This window comes from Colossoma macropomum, unplaced genomic scaffold (assembly GCF_904425465.1).
Source record: "Colossoma macropomum unplaced genomic scaffold, Colossoma_macropomum, whole genome shotgun sequence".
NCBI classification, from domain to species: domain Eukaryota; kingdom Metazoa; phylum Chordata; class Actinopteri; order Characiformes; family Serrasalmidae; genus Colossoma; species Colossoma macropomum.
This window is the reverse complement of record NW_023494801.1, coordinates 12,340,470-12,356,530: the sequence shown is the minus strand read 5'-3', so window position 1 is coordinate 12,356,530 and position 16,061 is coordinate 12,340,470. Positions and strand designations below refer to the sequence as shown.

The following is a 16,061-nucleotide window of genomic DNA, read 5'->3' as shown; positions in this document are numbered from 1 at the left end:
AAAAGTCACTGAAAAAAAGTAATTCAGTGAATTGACTTGATTCAAATGTGTGCATCATCTCAACAGGAATGAAATATTACAGCAGCACAATTACTGCCAAATGTAAAAGAGATAAGACAAATTTATGTTGGTGTAATTTATTACATAGACATGAATCACACATTTGTCTCAAGCCAAGCGCTGGAGACCACCTCAAGGTCCAGCTGAGCACAGATGTAATGCTATAATTGAATTCAGTGTTCATTGTACACCTATAGTGCAGAATTGACATCCAGCAGTGCTCAGCTAGCATCTACAGGATTTATAGAAGTCCTGCTGCTCACTAATGGGCACTGTGAATTCAACACTGTAGATGCTAATCCAATAATGTACAGCACTGTGAGGTAGGAGTGAAAACTATATCACAATACTTCACATTTTAACTAACACAATCCACCAGTATTTCCACATTTATAAACTGCTGTAAGTACATTAGGTTTATTGTTTTTAATCAACATTCTGCATGCACTAAATTCACTTAAACAGGACTAATTATGCTTTCTTTCAGTGAAATTACCTGTAATGTATCACAATAATGATAAAACATCTTCATATTGCGCACCTCTTCTGAAAGAGTTGATGAATTAAGCCTGGTTTTTCTCCATTAACATTGCATTTTTTCCTGGGATTAGACCTAATCCATGTCTAGGGAATTCGCCCTAAGTGTATCCAACTCTCAAGCAGGACAGCAGGGTGTTTAATCACTTTTTGTTGCCAGGAGGAGCCTGGCTGGAAGAAAACTGTGAACAAATGGCATTATAAGCGACTCAAAAGAAAAAAGAAAAAGATTCCTGGCTCTCATAAATACTGAGCAAATATTTTAAATGAGGCATTTTAAAGAAATGCAGTAAATTGATCCAAATTTATTAGATAAATACAAATAAATTGGGTTTAAATTGGGATTATGTCATCAAATTGGATGGAAAATGTACATGCAAATGAAATTAATATGGTAAAACTTTGTGGCTTCAATAGGCTATTTGTTGGAGAGTAATATTAAAGATAAGGTCTTAGATAACAACAGGTTTGGTCAAATATGGACTGAATGGGCTGACTGGGGAATTATTCAGTGAATGTTGTTATATCCTACTCTTTTTTGTGAATAACATTACAAACTGATACAAATTATACTCCTTATAGGATGTTTTCCTGCACACAGATTAAGTGTACACTGTAAAATAAATAAATACATTAAAAAATATTTTAAAAAATCAAAAAAAAAAAGTACAAAATGGTGAGTCCAACAGCAGGGGTATGAGACAAAATTTGTTAATCAACAGAAAAGCATTGTTTTCTCAATGATGGTAAAAGTCTGTAAAATTCAGTCAATTGATTTCTTACAAGTAGTAGCTTTCGTTGTAAATCAACAGTTTACTAGTTTAACTAGTCATTCTAACATACTGTATTTTACCGTAATGGTACCAGTAAAAACCCATAAAATAAATGCAAATGTCTGTCAAATAAAGGCAATGTCTTTTGACATGCGTTTTTTTTTGTGAACTTACGTTCTATTTCTATAAATTAACAGCAGCAGTGTTAGAATACAGTTTATTTGCATGCATTTAACCTTTAATAAGTTTTTTATAAATAAAGTATATTTACAGTAAAAAAAAAATACTTCTTTTTACAGTGTAGTCTTAGATTAAATTGCAGTGCCAGTTGTGAATTACAAATTGGGAACTGTATTTAGTCTGGGAACTAAAAGCAGTTTATCTGTACAATATAAAACTGGATGCAGTCTTTATCTGTATAATATTCAAAATTGAATGCACTTCTATCTTTTAGCTATATAATATTAAAACAGACAAGTCACAGAGTGTTCATTCTCAAAATGAGTTTACATTAATAGACCCTGTGTGTGTGATTAGCAGCAAGGATGGTTATAAAGGGGATGTAAAGTTCAGCTCCCTGCTGACTCAAGCTCATTCTCGCCCCGATCACGGAGCACACAGCAGAGAGCAGAGAGAGATTTACACTTCTGCAGCCTTCATTGGCTTCAGATGGAGACATCATTGCCGTTTCAGTGTTTTATCACCACACTGCAGTGCTAGGGCACTGCTTGCGTGATTAAAGCCTTGCTAGAGATCAATAATGTAGAGCTTCCTCTACATTAATGAAGAACCCTCGATGGAGCATCAATAAAATGTCATGATTGCACAGAAGCATGGAGGCAAAGCCAACACCAGCATCAATACTGTAATGCTGTAATGACAGGTAGCGTCCTTTATCACAATGATCCACGACCACAGTGTGCGTGATCACGTGGAAGGGGGGGTTGCAGTTGCAAAACACATTATGGTTCTGAGCTTTGAGGAGATGAAATGTAATTTAATGGCTTAGCTGCTGCAGTGTGGGGTAATGGTGGTTTTTCGTTGTCATAAATCCAAACTGATGTTGCAGCATGGTTGGAGCTGCGTATGCAGATTCCGCTCTCTTCCATAACAGCGAAGGCAACAAGTTCAGATGAAGACAATATAACTCTTTTTAATTGAAAATTCTGAAATTAAAGATGGCAGCAAAACGGTATCATGTATCGATATTAGACCGATATAAGAAGAAAAACATCGCTGCCCGAAGAAAAACATGTACCTAAATTTTTACCTCTCTCATTGGAACACAGCAGCTGTCATTTACATACACAAATGTCATGATGAATGAACCAATAGAAATGTCTTTACATTAACTTAAATTAAAAGTTAAGAATGTTTTTGCCTTCTGCTGTAAAGTCATCACTGTGGAAACTGTAATTTTATGGACAATGATGAAATACTGTATCAGATATTGAAGGGAAAAAATAATACATTTGAACCAATACTCTAACAAATCTGCCCTGAAAAAGCACTCACTCACACTGTGATGCAATGTTGTTAGCTTAGTATTTCTTCCTGTGGGGTTGTAGAGTATCTGAGTAGTTTGATTATGATTGCTTTACGTGATCATCTTAAGTGAAGTGCTTCAATTAAAAATAGCTCATTTTAAAGATGAAATTTGGTATCAGTATCGGACGACACTCAGGTTTCAAAAGAAAACGTGGTATCATGCCGTGACTGAAAATAACAAGTGACCATCCACAAAGCCACAGATTATGTTGTCTTAATAGCGATGGTGAAACTACACTGACTTGACAAAAGAAGAAAAGTCTGGCACAAAAAATAAAATCTACACAACTTTCTCCTCACCTCAAATAAAAAAAAGTTTGATGTCTGAAGTTTGGTGAAGTTTGCTTCTTTATTTTTGCAGTGGAGCTATGTGGCTAATAGCTAACACTTAATGGTAGCTAATAATACCCCTTAAATTAGCATCATGTACACTGCATGCCTAAATCATCACAGACTTACTCTAAACTAAAACTGATCTGCTTATGTGGTTTCACTGTATGACATCGACAAAAGTATGTCATATAGCTAAAAAACAGCTTGCAAAAGTCACTGTTGTAACCTGAATTATTCATACTTTTTTTCCATTTTGATAGACAGCAGTATGCCATACAGTGTCAGAAACCGCATAAGCAAGTCTATTTTAGATTACTGAACAAACTGATGTGGTTTGAGGTGAGCATGTGATGATTTAGGCATGTAGTTTGTACACTTCTATTTGGTACAGAATATATTTCTATGACACTAGCGTCTTGTAAAAGCTTCAGACGTCAAACGTGTCTTGGCTGATGTTCACTTTAGTAAAAATGAGTAAATGTGATTTTTGCCAAACCATTTCTTTAATCTTTCATAGCTTTTCCTGAAGCTCAGTAATGTTACACACAATAACAATAACCATAGTCTGTTCTTTTGTTTGCAGTCAGAAATGGCCCCTTTGGCTCACAACCACACGGAGACAGGACAGAAAAGTGCAGGCAGGGTCCAGAGTGGCACTAAGGGTCAGGGCGCAGTGGTACAGAGGAAAGTGGAGGATCTGGAGGGAGAGCTGAAGAGAAAGATGAAGATGTTGGAAGAGGAAAGGAAAGCCCTGCGCAAAGAGACACAGAAACATCAGGAGCACATTGACCAAGGACTGGACGCTGTCCACCAGCGCATCAGTAGCCTTGAGCAAGGTAAAAGAGAGAGATGGTTAAGAGGATAGATGCATGGATGAATTAGTAAAACTAGTGCTGGGAGATGTACAGTGTTGGTGTCACACATTAATACTGATTTTTAGTTCTTAGTTTTATTGATAGACAACAAGCATTATATCCAAAATAATATTCTATTCATATTGGTGCTCCTGTTGCCTCGCTGGTAGAAAGACACTATTTAAGACTCTATTTGGTGTTGTTTTAAAGGAAGAAAACAAAACAGTCCATCAAAACAAGCTGCATCAGGCTTGTAAGATATTCTTTTAGCACAGTGTAGCAGAACTCAGGACGGCTTTATAGACTTTTTTAATGCTAACATAAATATCATCTTATACTGTTTGGTGGGCAGAGTTATCTAAACCTGTAAGTAGAAGTAAAAGCACCTTTCCGTAAAGAAATGAAAAGTTAAAGTACAAAATTACAAGGTCAAAAACTCAGAAGTAAAAGTACTCAAGAGTATATATTTTTCATGTCGTCAGCCCCAGAATTATTGGCACTCCTCAAAAACAATTACATTACATAAAAAACACAATTCAAATGATCCTCAAAAATATAAAAAAAAAATCTCACCATCTATCTAATAGAAGCCGTTCCTACAAATGTGTTTTAATTTAAGAATATTCTTTGAACAGTAAATAGGGCAAAAGTATTGGTAAGTATAGTAATAAAGAATATTTGAACCCCTTTAAAAAAACCCAGGCTTATTACATACTAAGGCTTATTGTTCAGCAACTACATGGACTTCAGTGCAAACTGGCTGAGCTATCCTTGTATCCACTGTTATAGAAGTGTGTAATAAACTTTGGGCCTGTCAGTGGGCCCTGGCCATAGAGAGTAAAATAAAACTTGCATCATTGGTGAAAAAAATCTTCCTTTTCTCTAAATATATGTAAATATATACATATAAGTATATATAAATATATAAATATATTTAAACACATGTAAACTCCTGAATTCTGAAAAAAAGGATGCTGCTCTTCACAATAAATGTCATCAAATAGCGGTTTGAAATATCGGTCAAATATAGGTGTGTAGACATTGGTATACATGCCTATTTTTTTAAGGAATTACATGCCGAGACTGATACGATTCTGATATTATCGTTCATCCCTAAAAGTTTGTTTGGAGCTGTTCTTCTACTTTTGGTCTAAAATAATTAAACTGAAAAAGTCAGTGTGACCAATCACAAAGCAGTACATACACTGTCACCAACATAAAAAAATGTAACACAAAAAAGCCATTTATAACTAAACATTAATGATAAAACTGTAGAAGTAAGCAGAGTCTCCATCCCACACAAATATACTTGAGCAAAACGTTTCATTTGACAACATTTAGAAAAGTTCAAATTCATCATAGTTTGCTCTTGACTTGTACTTGAGTAAATGTAACTATTGTATATTAAAACGCCCAGCACTAAAAAAATCATCATCAACAGCTTATGTGAAGTTGAGAAAAATAACAAGGCGAAGTGTGAAGGTGGGAGAACCTAAGCCGAAAATAGAGTGGGAAAGCGGGGGAGATTTTCTAAAGAATCTTTCTGAGGCCCTTATAAAGTCGGTAAGGACTGTTTTGAGTTAAAAGGTGAATTAAAAAGTGGATTTTGAAGGAAAACACATTACTACTTTAACGCGTTGGATCAATTATGCAGAACTGTTCAATATTTAGCCGCCCACTGAGGGGCTATAAATAGACGATCCAATACCTCTCTCTCTCCATTTCACCCCTTCTACATGCCTTCTGTTCATCAAGCACTGATTTGGTTGATTTCAGTGAGGTTTTGGGACAGACTGGATAGTATATCGTGCACTTATCAGAATATTAGAGGGGTATCATGGTGTATTGTTGCTCCAATAAACCAAGGATTTCATCAGGTTTGACTTAAAACCTTAAAAACTATGCAAGCTTATGTAAGACTAAACAAGTGAGATGCCTGTCTGTCATTCTTTGTAATGCAAGCTAAATCTCTAAGGGAAGAATTGATGTATACGATTGCAAGTGGTGAATGTAAACCACATGCATTAAAAATTACAGGACTGTTTAGAAACAATGGTATGAGTTACAGGGGTCTGTGCTGGGTGTTAGCTGAGGAGTTTGATTTACTGTTACACTCATAATTTAAAGAACATTAAATGTAAAAATGCATATTGAACTTAGTGCTTCCTTTCAATATTTGTTTAGGAGCCATATTCTTAAAGTCCTTTTAGAGTTTGTTTCTCTCTTATTTTTAATATAATATGTAGAATTTTATGTTATATCTATCTATTTATATCTGAGTAGGTGTTTTACTAAAGCCACGTGCAAAGCTTTTGGAAGCATGATACAAGCTTTAACATATCACATTATTAATGACCATAATTTAAGTGAAGTTATGAATTATCTAAAGTGTGCAAGAGGGACCATTTCTGAAGCTCGTACTCCTTCCTGTCTAACATCTTAGAATGCATGGTGAATTGGTTTTTCAGACTGATGGAGAGTGTGTTGCATATGGTTCTAAATAGAGCCTTTTTCAAAATGGTTCTACATAGCACCAAAAAGGGTTCTTCTACCGTTACGATATCAAGCTTGAAATAATAGAAGAACTCTTTTGGTGCTATAAGAATAAAACCATTTTCCAAACAATATAATAAAAAATAAATAAATAAAGCATAAAATGTGGCCTGTACATAAGTGGTACATTTTTGTTTTGTATCTTTCCAATTAAACTTAGCAAACAAAAAAAATGTGCCCTAAAACTGTTCTCTGTGTAAACTTCACTTAGAAAATCAAGAAAACGTAATTTGACCAGGGGTGTTCAAACTTTTGCATATAACTGTGTATCTGAACTTTCCTGAATATATCTGCATGTGTCTCTGCGGCAGGTCTGTCTGAGAACAAGTTTCCGGAGGGTTATAGGCTTTCGTTTCCTATGAGGAGCAGCTCCATGTATGCTGTGGTGAAGCACTCCATCCCTGCCCTCCACGCCCTCACCCTCTGCATATGGCTAAGACCTGCGCAGAGCATCCTGGGAACTGCAGTTTCTTACGCCGTGTCAGAGCAGAGTCATGAGCTGGTGCTGCAGCAGCTGGTGCATGGCCCCATTGAGTTCATCATCAACAATGAGGTACACACCATGACGCTGCTGTGAAACCCTGAAAATGACAGTGGTTATCTATAACCACTTTTGTAGTTTTTGTATCAGTTCAGAAAATATATCTGGTAGGCTAGGCCATATTTGAGTACATTAAAGGGAAATTCCACTGGTTTTTCAAAATTTCTGAATGATTGAATCAGTAAGAGGTAAGGTTTAATGCCTCTAAAAGCTCCCTCACAGAACGTTATTACATGAACTCATTCAGAATACGCTGCCTGATGTCTGAGTCATTGTTTTATGATTGGTTTGAAATTAAGTTTTGGCCTAAAATGGAGTTTTTTTTTCCATTCATAGTACTTGGAGGGTGCTGTAAGTAGAATTGGTCCCCAAGAAAACTTGTTTTTTTCATATTTATATAAAACCTGTTTTTTTTTTACATATTTCATATTATTATTATTATTATTAACATTACATATAAAAACTCAGAAGACACATGTAGCTTCACTGATCTTTTTGGATGGTAAAAAGAAAAAAATGGCTTATTTTCCATATACAGATCAGACTATGGAGCGTGTGGTATATTTGGCATTTAAAGTATTATTTACATACTACAAAAATTCTATTTAAAAATGTGAGTAAAATTTAATTTTCTATTACAAAGATTCTTTCTCTTTTCTTTTCTGTCTCTGTTGGATTTTTGACTTCCTTGCTATTGTTGCCACATTTTAAATGGGTAGTTGCGTCTCAGCATGGTGTTGACAGGACTCCGGTGGTAAGTGCTTCCTGGAGGCTGTGTTTCCTCAAAATAGTAACATAATGGGCACTCATGAGATTTAGTATTAATGTGATTCAGTCTCTTCCCCATAGGCTTTGGTTATGATGGTTTAATATGCAGGCATTTATGCAGCCGTAGGGATGCGCTCCTTGAAGCGATCTCAGAGAAACACTGTGCCAGCGAAATATTTCATTTCAGTGAAGCTACTTTTTAAGAGTTTTGTTCCTCCCTCCGGAAGGTGGCGCAGTTCACTCTGAACCTGACGGTTGGTGTGTGGCAGCATGTGTGCATCAGTTGGAACAGGAGAGCTGGGGTGTGGCACGCCTACCTAGGAGGCAAGCTGAAAGGTGAGGGAAAGGACCTGGCAACCCGCCACTCCATCCGGCCTGGAGGAACACTTGTCCTGGGCCAGGAACAGGTGAGTCATACTCTGGCTCGGGCTCTGGGTGTCCAGATTTTCAGTGTGGTGGCTCAGAATTGCTCAATTGGCTGCACTTCCGCACTGCATGCAGATTTAATACAAAATGCCAAGTTACATGTGATATATATATATATATATATATATATGAAACTTAACGGCATTTAAAAAGAGAGCTTTTTCCTCCAGTCAAAGGTCATGCGTACCAAAGAAAAAAATACAGTACCGTGCAAAAGCCCTAGGCACCTAATCAAATAGTTTTTTCTTATTTTCTTATTTTCAAAGAATTTTTGAAGATTTCTTGTTTTCAGAGTATGTGGTTCAAAGATTTCTCCATGATTTCAAATTTCTGTAATATAGATGTTTTTCTCAGAAAATACATGCTTACTGCCCAAATAAATAGTTTGTGGAATGTGTATACATATATATATATATATATATATATATATATGTGTGTGTATGTGTGTTTGTGTGTGTGTGTGTGTGTATATATATATACACCGATCAGGCATAACATTATGACCTCCTTGTTTCTACGCTCATTGTCCATTTTATCAGCTCCACTTGCTATATAGGTGCACTTTGTAGTTCTACAATAATGGACTATAGTCCATCTGTTTCTCTGCATACTTTGTTAGCCCCCTTTTACCCTGTTCTTCAGTGGTCAGGATCCCCATGGACCCTCACAGAGCAGGTACTATTTGGGTGGTGAATCATTCTCAGCACTGCAGTAACACTGATGTGGTGGTGGTGTGTTAGTGTGTGTTGCGCTGGTCTGAGTGGATCAGACACAGCAGTGCTGCTGGAGTTTTTAAACACTTCAGTGTCACTGCTGGACTGAGAATAGTCCACCAACCAAAAATATCCAGGCAACAGCGTCCTGTGGGCAGCGTCCTGTGACCACTGATAAAGGACTGGAGGATGACCAACACAAAGTGTGCAGCAGCAGATGAGCTATCGTCTCTGACTTTACATCTACAAGGTGAACTGACAAGGTAGGAGTGTCTAATAGAGTGGACAGTGAGTTGACCCACTGTTTAAAAACTCCAGCAGCACTGCTGTGTCTGATCCACTCGTACCGGCACAACACACACTAACACACCACCACCATGTCAGTGTTACTGCAGTGCTGAGAATGATCCACCACCCAAATAGTACCTGCTCTGTAAGGGTCCATGGGGGTCCTGACCACTGAAGAACAGGGTAAAAGGGGGCTAACAAAGTATGTAGAGAAACAGATGGACTACAGTCTGTAATTGGAGAACTGCAAAGTGCACCTATATAGTAAGTGGAGCTGATAAAATGGACAATGAGCATAGAAACAAGGAGGTGGTCATAATGTTATGCCTGATTGGTGTATATATATATTGTCCCAAAGAGCATAATTATATATCTACATAATTCTTAATAGCAAAACTAAATGTGCAATATGTGTCAATATGTGATGCTATAGCAGTGAAATTGCACAGCAGAGTATTTCCACAATATGGGACCAGTGCCTTGCTAGACTGAATTAATAAATGATATACATAACTCAATGAAAAATGGAAAAATAAGTCTAAATTGACACTGGATGCCTCAAGATTTGTACTAAATTTATTAAAAGAGAACAAAGCGTGTTTCTGCCTTTGTTTTTTCAATCAGATACAGAGTGCAGTAAGTTAGTCTTTTGGCATTAGAGTTGGTGAAAGGCTGCTGTTTCTGCACTAGCAAAAACCAATTTGAATGGGAATACCTCGGGGCTTCTGTAAACCTGATTAACTCTCTTCAGCCCTCTATCCACACACCCTTCCCTTGTGCATCTCTCATCTTATCTTTATCCCTCCCTCATTAAACTCCTCTTTCCTCATTCTTTCATTAAAGACTTCCCTTAGTCCGTCCAGCATTGCTGAGCTTTTCCTGCTTTTATTGGGGTTGTGCTTTTAAGCCAGGACTTTAATGACTACTGGCCTATGGGATAAAGTCACATAGTGGGAAATAAAAAAGGGAATATTCCCAGAAATCCACCAGAAAAGGCCATGTAATTTATTCAGAAAATATCTCATTACCAGGAATTCAGAGAAACGTGTGCACTTTAGTTTTAATCAGAATTTCTCTCCTTCATTTTCTATTTGCTTTAATACTCAGTAACTCAACCTTTTGTCTACTAAAAGGTTATCTTAGAGTTAAAGCAATGATTAAGCCAAAAATCTTATATAAAGAGTTTTCCCCCCTTACTCAAAATGTGGTCAATCAAGCCAAGACATGTTTGGTGTCTGAGGTCTGCTTCTTTAGTTTTACACTGGATTTACCAAACTGCATGCTTAAATGCAGTGGGGAATCCTCAGGGCCTTCTAAGGTCTTCAGAGAAGGCCTAATAGTTTCTGTGAAATAAAAAATGCAAAGATTGTACAAACACGTTTCCAAAAAAGTTGATACACTGTGCAAAATGTAAATAAAAACAGAATACAATAATGTGCAAATTATTTAAACCCTATGTTTAATTGAAAATAGTACAAAGACAACGTATCAAATGTTAAAACTGAGAAATTTTATGGTTTCTGAAAAATATATGTTCATTTTGAATTTGATGCCAGCAACATGTTTGAAAAAAGACAGAGGTATTTACCACTCTGCTGCATCACCTCTTATTTTAGCAACACTGCAAGTGTTTGGGAAATAAGAAGACCAACTTTTTAAAGTAAAATATTTTCCCGTTCTTGCTTTATATAGGATTTCAGCTGTTCAACCGTTCAGGGTCTCCTTTGTCGTAATTTTTGTTCCATAGGTTGCCAAATGTATCAAAGTGGAACTGCAGGCAGGTCAGTTTAGCACCCAGCCTCTTTTACAATGGGGCCATGCAGTTGTAATACACACAGAATGTGGTCTGGCATTGTCTTGTTGAAATAAGCAAGGCCTTCCCTGAAAAAAGACATCATCAGGATGGCAGCATATGTTGTTCCAAATCCTGTATGTATCGTTCGGCATTAATGGTACCTTCAGATGTGCAAGTCACCCATGCCATGTGCATGGATGCTGGCTTTTGAACTGGGCGCTGATAAGAAGCTGGATGGTTCCTCTCCTCTGTAGCCCAGAGGATGCAGCGTCCATGATTTCCAAAAAGAATTTCAAATGTTGATTCGTTGGACAACGGGACACTTTTCTATTTCGCTTCAGTCCATCATAAATGAGCTCAAGCCCAGAGAAAGCGGCTGTGTTTCTAGGTCCTTTTTAAATATGATTTCTTCTTTTTTCTATGGTTTAACTTGCATCTGTGGATGCAGCAACAAACTATGTTCACAGATAATTGTTTCCAGAAGTGTTTCTGAGCCCATGCGGTGAGGCCTGAAGATCACAACCAACCAGTATGTTTTTGCCCTTGTCCCTTGCATCCAGAGATTTCTCCAGATTCTCTGAAATTTTAATGATATTACGTAGATAGATGATGAAAAGCAAAGGTCTTTGCTATTTTACGTTGAGAAATGTTATCCTTGAATTGTTGCACTATTTTCCTGCACAGTCTTTCACAGAGTGGTGACCCCTTTCCATCTTTACTTCAGAAAGACTCAGACTCTCTGGGATGCTATTTTATACTCAATCATGGTATTGACCTGTTGCCAATTAACCTAAATAGTTGTCAGATGTTCCAAAAGATATTTTCTTTTTTAGCATTACACAACTTTACCGGTCTTTTGTTGCCCCATCCCAACATTTTGAAACATGTTGCTGGCATCAAATACATAAGCATAATAAAAAAAACAATAACATTTCTCAGTCTCAACATTTGATATGTTGTCTTTGTACTGTGGGTAGTGCTGTTGCCTCACAGGAAGAAGAGGCTGGGTTCAATTCCTGGGACAGGTAACCAGAGTCCTTTCTGTGTGGAGTTTGCATGTTCTCGCCGTGTCTGCATGGGTTTCCTCTGGATGCTCCAGTTTCCTCCTACAGTCCAAAGACATGTAGTCAGGCCAATTGAAGATACCAAGTTGCTCTTAGGTATGAGTGTGTGGGTGAATGTGTATATCTGCCTGCGATGGACTGGCAACCTGTATAGGGTGTTTCCGACCTTCCTCCCAATGAGTGCTGGGATAGGCTCCAGCACCCCTGTGACCCAGGCAAATAAGCAGCTTAGAAGATGAATGAATTATTTGCACATCATTGCCTTCTGTTTTTATTTACATTTTGCATAGCGTCCCTTCTTTTGTGTGAACAGGGTTGTAGTACTACTCTGTATTTCATTGTTAAATTTTGTTTAGAAGTGCCTATTCAAAAAAATGTTCAAGATTTTTTTTCCTGTGCTATCTAGGTAGATGCAGCTAAGCTAGCTCTCCCATTGGTTAAGACTTCAGGAGCTTTTATGACACCTCATTCTAATTCCACAGGGATTAATTTGGAGTTTGTCCCCCCTTTACAGCTATAACAGCTTCCACTCTTGATTTTGGAGTGTGTCTGTGGAAATTTTTGCCCATTTATCCAGAAGAGCATTTGTGAGGTCAGACACTGACGCTGGACAAGATGGCCTGGCTCTCAGTCTCCATTCTAGTTCATCCTAAAGGTGTTCGATGGGGTTGAGGTCAGGATTCTGCGAGGACTCACCCAGCCATGCCTAAATGGACCTTGCATTGTGCACTGGGTCACAGTCATGCTGGAACAGAAAATGGCCTTCCACAAACACTTCCCACAAATTTAGAAGCATGCAATTGTCCAAAATGTCTTGGTATGCTGAAGCATTTAGATTTCCCTTCACTGGAACTAAGGGGTCTAGGCCAACCCCTGATAAACAACCCCACAGCATTATCCCTCCTCCACCAAACTTAAGCAGAACTTTAAACAATCTTTAAGCAGAGAGAAATGTCGCAGGGTTTTAAAAAGGTTTGAATCCTGTCTCCTCTTGTCTTGCAGAGTTCGATGGGTGGGCTTCGCTTCGTGGCCTCACGGGCTTGGATAGGGGACCTCTCTCAGTTTAACATGTGGGACCGGTTGCTTACTCACGCAGAGCTCAACGCCCTTGCCCACTGCAGCACTGGCATGCTGGGTAATGTAGTCCCCTGGAACAGCCGTGAGGTGGAAGTGTTCGGAGGGGTCACCAAGCAGCCAGCCGAACACTGCAGCCATCATGCTAGCATACGGCAGTGAGGGTTAACAGTAGGAGGTCACAGCAGGGTGGGTGGTATGTCCAAGGCTAAGTCAGGTGAAAGTAGATTAACAAGAGCATTGACACTGTCATCATCAGCCATTACTTCTGTATCAGTATCTCTGTGAAGTCTTGAAAGCACTTTGGAATACTTGAGATGAATGTGTAAAACCGTTGCCTTTTAGGCTGTTATTTTCATCACAGATGCATTTCCTCATTTTGAGGGGCGTTCAGTAATACCCAAGAGAAAAACGGAAACTGGCTTTAGCTTTGAAAGTGATGTTGGCTTTGATGCAGTGTCCAGACCGCTTACTTTTCACAGAGAAATCGGAGGCGAACGTTCCATGGCATTGCTACATGGTGCGGTCTTCTGTTTTTGCTTTGATCATATTTAGTAAGGGTCAGAACACAGAACACAGTTACATCATCCTGTTTATTTCTGTTCTGTCATTTTGTACTGTATCTTTTTGTACTTATTTTTTTCAGTACATTTTTGTAATGGCTTATGTCACCCTGTTTCTATGGCGATGTTAAAGAGAGTTTTTGGATGAGGTCAGTGAGATATTAGATTTTCCTTCCTGTAAACAGATCAGAGACCTTTCATGTTACATCATGATTCCCTTCAGTTGATTTAAAAGTAAAGGTATACAGTGCTGTGCAGAAATCAGAAACCATGTTTCATTACATTTCCAGAGAAAATAGTATTTAAGTCGAAGTTATAAATTTTTCAGGAGATATAAGATAACCACTTGCAAAAAGTCAGATGAAAATAAGAGAAAAACAAACGTTTTCAAAATTGGAGTGTAAAATATTAATATTGTAGAGAAATGTGACTCCTAACAACCATGCAAGACCTGGTAGACCACCAAAACTGTCCCCATCAGATACACACTACTCTGTCTTTGAGAGAAAATCAAGCTCCAGATAAAAATCACAAATGTTTCTGTCTATCTTCCACTGTGAAAAGACAACTTAACGCTATAGGTCTGAAAGGATAAATAGCTGTCAAGAAGCCCTTACAGTGGAAAGAAAATAAAAAAGTACAAAAAATATTTGCAAGTCAAACAAAGAAGCTGCCCGTGTTCTCAGATGATTACTTGGTCCATGAGAAGCACAAAGTGCAACCAACTTCTAAGACTGAACTTTGGAGGAGTGAAAAACTGAAAGCAAATAAACTGAAAAGAATGGAAGCTATTATAATGGTTAAGGCTTCTGTGTAATTTTCTGTTAAATATGTTTTGTGCTTTTTCCTTGATGCTGAAAAACGAATAACTTGAACTTAGTGGACGTTTTGACTGGAAACAAAGTTAATGATGAGTGGTTTGTGACTTCTGCACAGTACTATAAATCAGCAATACTATGCATACATTTTTGAAATTACAAAAGTTAATTAATGCCAAGATGAATATGGTGACATCATATAATGACTGCACATGATGACTGAACCCAGTGAGGAATCCACATTGACACAGAATACTTCAATCTAAAATATACTTTACCACCTTAGGATTATTTATAAAAATTTAGAAGATCTTCTGGCAGATAAAGATCACACTCACTCTGAAACTGTTTTGCGAAAATCTATATGTCCATAATGCAATGTGTTTTATTGCACCGTTATAATTGTTAATGTAATTTTTATTTGTTGATGAATGTGACTGAATATACATTCCGTGCAACTACATTTCAAGACTGTGAAATCACATATAAAGTGTATCAAACTATATACTGTATATCACATATAAAGTGTATCATATATTATCTGAGGTATTCTATACTTATCAGAGTGTTATATTGAAGATATGGTATGCAAGCGCAGGTCTAAAGTCAGAACACCAGCGATGAATGGACACGCACCAGCAAAGGCCGCACAGAAAATGCCAAGATTGTTTTTGCACAATTTTGTGAGTGATTCAAAAATGGTAATGGCATGCAATAGTCCAGCACGAGGGCAAATGTTTGACAGCTGAACTGAAATGACCTGATATTGATTGACTTTATTCTGTCCAGTTTCTTCACTGATTCTCTTCTTTGGAGTTCATTGATGTCCAGCACACTCGCTGTTGTTAATGTGATGCCTGTTGTTTGTGCAGCATTTGCACCTCTGTGGTTACCATGCTGTCATGTACTTGGTGTGTACATAGAAAAAAGCTCATATTTAAAGAAAATATGTTGGTGTGCTGGTTGCTTCGGAAACTACAAGACCTTTATTAGCAAGAATGTGTTTGAAATGAAGCTTTCCCCTGCCTGATGTTTTTTCTATACTGCGTTTTCAAACTTGTTTACTTTTATAAATCCTTCTCTACTAGTTCTGGTCATATCTTGCATTCTGTCGCTGTGTGTACCTGATTGGAGGACCAAATGTGGAAAATCTGTGAAGTAACTACGAAGAGTAAATTGATTTCACTCTTACTAAGTCTTTCTCTTTATTTTCGTCCGCGGCCTTGGCTGTCTTAACAATGCAAGAAATACAGACACGTGCACTGTGTCTCTTATGAGTTCCCTTTGGGAACTGTAAGTGTTACCTAGCAACCACCATGTCACACCTTGACACATTGCAATAAAGGCAAGCAT

General features: G+C 37.7%; 1 protein-coding gene across 1 annotated transcript in view; it reads left to right on the top strand.

Moving 5' to 3' along the window:
• Nucleotides 1-13,489, top strand: part of cbx6b (chromobox homolog 6b) — a 33,368-nt gene extending 19,879 nt beyond the window's left edge. Inside the window, exons 8-11 of the mRNA XM_036590482.1 lie at nt 3,835-4,087; nt 6,970-7,211; nt 8,195-8,374; nt 13,256-13,489. Coding sequence (XP_036446375.1) covers nt 3,835-4,087; nt 6,970-7,211; nt 8,195-8,374; nt 13,256-13,489 — 909 coding nt within the window. The remainder of the gene's footprint in view (nt 1-3,834; nt 4,088-6,969; nt 7,212-8,194; nt 8,375-13,255) is intronic.
• The last annotated feature ends 2,572 nt before the right edge of the window (nt 13,490-16,061 follow it).